Source organism: Alligator sinensis, unplaced genomic scaffold, assembly GCF_000455745.1.
Source record: "Alligator sinensis unplaced genomic scaffold, ASM45574v1 scaffold1023_1, whole genome shotgun sequence".
In the NCBI taxonomy this organism is placed as follows: Eukaryota; Metazoa; Chordata; order Crocodylia; family Alligatoridae; genus Alligator; species Alligator sinensis.
Window position 1 is genome coordinate 11,795 of NW_005842373.1, and position 5,687 is coordinate 17,481.

The 5,687-nt window shown below is 60.2% G+C and overlaps 1 protein-coding gene across 1 annotated transcript in view; it reads left to right on the forward strand.

Annotated features, from left to right (window-relative positions):
- SYP (synaptophysin) overlaps positions 1-5,627 on the forward strand; it is a 6,230-nt gene extending 603 nt beyond the window's left edge. The window contains exons 2-6 of the mRNA XM_025210755.1: positions 665-730; positions 2,341-2,462; positions 3,438-3,636; positions 4,288-4,479; positions 5,351-5,627. Coding sequence (XP_025066540.1) covers positions 665-730; positions 2,341-2,462; positions 3,438-3,636; positions 4,288-4,479; positions 5,351-5,611 — 840 coding nt within the window. The 3' untranslated portion in view covers positions 5,612-5,627. The remainder of the gene's footprint in view (positions 1-664; positions 731-2,340; positions 2,463-3,437; positions 3,637-4,287; positions 4,480-5,350) is intronic.
- Positions 5,628-5,687: the final 60 nt, after the last annotated feature.

The window sequence follows — 5,687 nt, forward strand, 5'->3', positions numbered from 1 at the left end:
GCCCCGGATGTGTCCCCCATGCGGAGGTAGAGAGGAGAGGACTGAAAAGGGGATTTGTGGGGGGAGCAGAGGGGGGCAGGGCCTCCCCTAGCGGGGTATTGGGGGTACAGCCCCCCAGGGGCAGGGGAGGTTGTGGGAGCATCGGGGGTGGGTGCAAGGGGTGCCATCAGGTACTGAGTTAGGGCGGGGAAGGGGGCTGGGCGTGACGTCACGTGTGTGTGTGTGTGTGTGTGTGTGCGCGCGTGTGTGCGCGCTCAGACGCCTGGGTTCCATGTGTGCCAGAGCAGGTGCTCCCAGGTGTGTTGCGTGTGCGATGCGGGGCAGGGCGGCAGCTGCGCGCCCAGGGCTACGTCCGTGTGCGTGGGGACACGCGTGTCACCATTTCGCGTGTTGCGTGTGTGCGTCCGTATCCCTGCTGGGGTGGGGGAGGGGGGAGCCTGGCTGTGCTTTGCTCCACACGGGCAGAAACCACGGGTCCCGGACGCCTGGGTTCCCTGGGAGTGGAGGGGAGGCGGGGGCTACAGGATGGAAGCAGGGCAGGGCTGGGAGACCGGAAGCCTGGTTTCTCTGGGCGGGGAGTGGGGGCTAGTGGTCAGAGCAGGAGGGCGGGGAACCCGGACCCCCGGGTTCCTCACCTCACCCCCCCCCACTCCATCCCCCACAGCTGGTGGCTGGGGGGCAGTTTCGGGTCATCAAGGAACCTCTGGGCTTCGTGAAACTGCTGGAATGGGTGAGTGACAGCCGGGGGCCGGCCAAAGGGATACCCCGCCCCTCCTCTGGCCTCGTCCCCACAACCCTCCCCCACGCCAGAGTCTGGGAGGATTAACACAGATTAGAGGGCAGGGGGGGAAGGGACAGATGAATCTATGGTGGGGGAACCCCACCTCTCCTAGTTCCAGCTCTTTTAGAACCTTCTGCCCTTATCCAGAACCAGGTTCTAGACCTCCCCCCCTCTGCTCCTGGGGGCTGGTTCTAGGCTTTGGACCTGACCCCCCAAACCCCGTCCATTCCCCCCCCAGCTCAGTTCCCAGTGACACGCTCTCTCCCACTGGCGACACATAGGGGGTGTATAGGGGTGCACATGCACCCCCTGAGATAGGCACTGCACCCTCTGCAAAAAGTGCTGCCAACACTGCTGCCTGGTGCCTGTGGGTGGTCACTGCTTGCCACCCCTCGCCTCTGACAGCGCCATGGCCGCCTGCAGGAGCTCACCGCTCGTGGCTGCCATGGTCCTGCCACCGACAGCACTGCTGCTGCTAGCAGGAAGTTGCCATGCCCCCCCAGCCTCCAAGGGCATTCATGCTCTCTCCCCTCCTGCCCATTTTCCCCCCAGTTCTCCAAGTCATCTGCAGGCATGTTCTAGATCCCCCCTGTTCTAGATCCCCCATGGTTCAAGAGCCCTGGGTCTTCCCCCTCCCAGTTTTAAAACACCACAAGTTCTGCCCCCTGGATCTAGAGCCCCCCCCCAGGTCTGGATTCCCCCAGTTCTACAGTCCTCTAGATCCAGGGGGCAGTGCTGGGGGGACTGTAGAACTGGGGGAATCCAGACCTGGGGGGGGCTCTAGATCCAGGGGGCAGAACTGGGGGGACCCGATTATAGACCCCTTGGTTGTAGAGCCCCCCAGGTTTACATCTCTTTAGAGCTGGACCCCCAGTCCTAGTCCCACCCTTCTCCTAAACTGGTTCTAGAGTAGCTCTAGATTGCCTCCCTCCCCTGACTGCTAGGGCTGTTCTAGAGCAGTTGCACACCCCCCCCCAAGCTGTGACCTTGTGTTCCAGAGCAGGCGCTCCCAGGTGTGTTGCATGTGCTCCCAGGGGTCCCAGGTGTCAGGGGAGAGGAGCTGCCCCTGGGGACCCAGGCATCTGGGACGGGCTAACCCACTGGAGGAATCTTCTAATTCCTCATTTACCCTTAATGCCTCTGGAACTATTCCAGCTGCCCTTCTCATGCCTTGCCCCCCCACCATGTCCAAAGATCAGGCCCCACCCCCTGAGCATCATGCCACTCCCCCCCCGCCCTAGGCAGCTACAGAATTAGGTCATCCTGGTCTAATCCATTACCAAAGAGGGGATTAACTGGTGGTAGGTTGAGGCGGGATGCGGGGCTGCGGTTTGACCCCTGATGCCTGGGCTCCCTGGGAAGGGAGAGGGGGCTAGGCACCCAAATGGCTGGGATCTCTGGCAGGTGAGTGGGCTGAGGGGTGGGGGAGGTAAGAGCAGGGGGGAGTGGGAGCCTAGATGCCTGGGTTCCCTGGGAGAGGAATGGGGCTGCGAGGTGGGGGTAGTGAACCAGACACCTAGGTTCCCTGCCTGCTGTCCCTCACCCTGTCCACCCCCCAGCTCTTCGCCATCTTCGCCTTTGGCACGTGCGGAAGCTACTCGGGGCAGCTGCGGGTGAGCGTGGAATGTACCGAAAACCGCAGTCACAGCAACCTTGACGTCCCCATCGCCTACCCCTTCAGGTCAGCTCCATGCTGGGCAGGGTGGAACTGTCCAGGGCCCACCAGCAGCATGGCATGGAATATAAGGCCCAGGAGAGACTTATGTTGTATAAGGACCAGCTGGAGATGTTACATGGGGATATAAGGCTGAGGGATGGTGTTATACTGGATGAAGCCCATGTGGGGACACTACTTGGGTATAAGGACCAGGTGGGGGCAATGCATAGGGTGTAAGGCCCAGGGGAGACCGCTGTACTATATAAAGCCCTGGCAGGGGAAGTGCATGGAGTACAAGGTCTGGAGGAGGGGATTATACTGTATAAAGACTGGCAGGAGACAGTGCATGGAGTATGAAGCCTGGTTGGGGGTATTGCATGGGATACCAGGATGGGAGGGAGCATTATATAGTGTATAAGGCCCAGGGAAAACTGTTAGATTGTACAAGGCCCCATGTGTGATGTAAGGATTAGGAGAGGGCATTACATGGGTTATAAGGCCCAGGGGGAGGTTACTATACTGTATAAGATCCAAGTAGGGACATTACATGGAGTATAAGGCTAGGAGAAAGCTGTTATACTGTATATGGCCATGGTGGAGGTGGGGGGAAGGAGTGCATGGGGTATAAGGCCCAGAGGATGGCAGTATATTATATAAGGACCAGCGGGGGCATTAAATGGAATGAGGGAGGGGGGCGTCCTTTGGTTCATACAGATACTAGCCCTAGACTCCACCTCCAGCAAACTGCACCAGGTGTCTCTGTGCCCAGCTGGTCCATACAGGCATTATAGGGCCTTTCCCTCATCCATATGGGTAGTATATGGCCTGCTCCTTGTCTATACGGGCACTTTAGGGCTTGTCCCCCCAGTCTGTATGGATGCTGTACTGCTCCTTCCAGGTGCCAAATGGGGCATATGGGCACTATAGGGCCTACCCTGGTCCATAGGGGCCATCTATGGCCCTCTCCCAGTCCATACAGTTGCTATACACTCCCCGCAGGCTTCACCAGGTGTACTTTCGGGTACCGAATTGCCAGGGGGGGGAGCCAGAGAAGGTTTTCCTGGTGGGCGACTACTCATCCTCCGCTGAATTCTTCGTCACCGTTGCTGTCTTTGCCTTCCTCTATGCCCTGGGTGCCACTCTCGTCTACCTCTTCCTGCAGGACAAGTATCGCCAGGGCAACAAGGGCCCGGTTATTGTGAGTGACAAGGCTTGGGGGGCAGGAGGGGATGGAGCCAGGAGAAAGGGGTGGAGTCAGAGATGGAGGGGGGTGGGGCAGTGGAACCCTGGAGGGGCCAGAGGCATTGCGGGTGCAGCTAGAGAGGGGTGGGGCCATGGCTGGAAGGGAGGGAGTCAGGGACATTGAGGGTGGGGCATTTTGGGAGGGCAATGGGGGTAAGGGGGGAAGCCTGGGGCCTGGGCAACAGAGAAGGGGGTCATAGAGGAAAGGGTGGGGCCTCAGCATTGTGGATGGGGCCTTGAGGAGGGTCAATAGGTAGGGCAGGGCCTGGGTGTCGTTATGGGGGGGCCATGGGAGGGGTCATGGGAGAGTGAGGGATGCCTGGAATAGTTGGGGAGTTTTGGGGATTGGAATGATTGGGGTGGGGGCGGGGGCTGGAGGGGGCTCCAGAGCCTGTGGGTTTCAGTGGGGGCTGGGAGGACTGTGGAGGATTATGGGGGCTTTGGGGGATTCTGGGAGGACTGGAGTGCCTTTGGCGTGGCTGGGGGCTTATGCGGGGGCTGGAGGGGTGCGCCCTGAAGGATACTGGGGAATCTGCGGGGGAGGGAGGGTATGGAGGGTTGGAGGGGAAGCCATGGGCATCCCTGACCCTCCCCCTGACCCGGCCAGGACCTGGTGGTGACGGGCACCTTTGCCTTCCTGTGGCTGGGGGGGTCATGTGCCTGGGGCAAGGGCCTGGCCGATGTGAAGGCAGCGACAGAGTGGAGCCAAGTACTGGAGGGGGCCAAGACCTGCCAGCATAAGGAAGTTGTCTGCCACCTCCTGCAGGCGCCTGTAACCTCTGGCCTCAACACCTCTGTGGTAAGAGAACCCCCAGAATCAGGACTCTCAAGATTGGGTCTTCTCTGAGACGTCCACCAGGATGGGGACCCTGAGCAAAGCCACAGAATCAGGTCCTCTCAGGATTGGTCCTCTTTCCCCTCCAAATTAGGCCCCCCAGGAACAGACTCCCCTTGGGAGCCCCCAGAAGTAGGACCTTCCATAGGATCTGGACCCCTCCCCTGGGAATCCCAGAATTGGGACCCCTGCAATGATCTTGTAAGCCCTGCAATACCCTGTGACCCCTGCCATGACCCCTCAGGTGTCCCTTGACCACCTGGGGCCCTGCAACCCTAACTGTTGTGGTGCCCTGTGATCCCTGAGGTGGTCTCTGCAGTGACCCTCTATCCCTGGGGTCCACTTTGCCCCCTGTTGGAACCTGAGAATCCCGGTGCTAGTACCCCTGATGATGCTCTTTGCCCCCTGCAGTGACCCTGATTACCCCAGTATTGACTTTTGAGTCCTGTGGTGACCTCTGTCACCTAAGGTGCCCCTTGGCATACCCCCAGCAGTACCTTCTGACTCTCAGTGCCCCTGACAACCCTAGTGGTGCTCTGACCCTCACAGTGACCCCAGTGATGCCTAACTTTTGGGGTACCCCCAGCAGTGCCCCAATGACATCCCCCATAGTCTCCTTTGAGCCCAATGGCCCTTGGGGTACTGCCAGTGGTACCCATTGACCCCTGGTGGTGCCCCAGATGACCCCAGTGGTGCCATTTGACCTTCATGGTGCCCCGATGACCTGCCATGTTGCCCTTTGACTCCTGTGGTTCCTCCTGTGATGCTCAGCGGCCCATAAGGTGTCCCTGGTGCTGCCCTTTGACTCCCAGCACTGCCCTCTGACCCTTGGCAGGTGTTTGGCTTCCTGAATCTTGTGCTGTGGACAGGCAATGTGTGGTTCGTGTTCAAAGAGACAGGCTGGGGAGCACCGTTCACCCGTGCCCCACCTGGTCCCCCTGAGAAGCAGGCAGCGCCTGAGGCCTACGGTGCCCCTGACCCCTATGGTGTCCCCGACCCCTACGGTGCTCCGGGTGGCGGCTACCAGCCAGACTACGGTGCTCCTGATGCCTATGGTGCCCCCGCTGCCCCAACTGCCTTCGCCAACCAGATGTAGCTGGTGAGTGACTCCCACTGTGGCCAGGGCCTGGGGGAGAGGGTGTGGCCATGGGAGGGGGTCAGCAGGGGCAGGG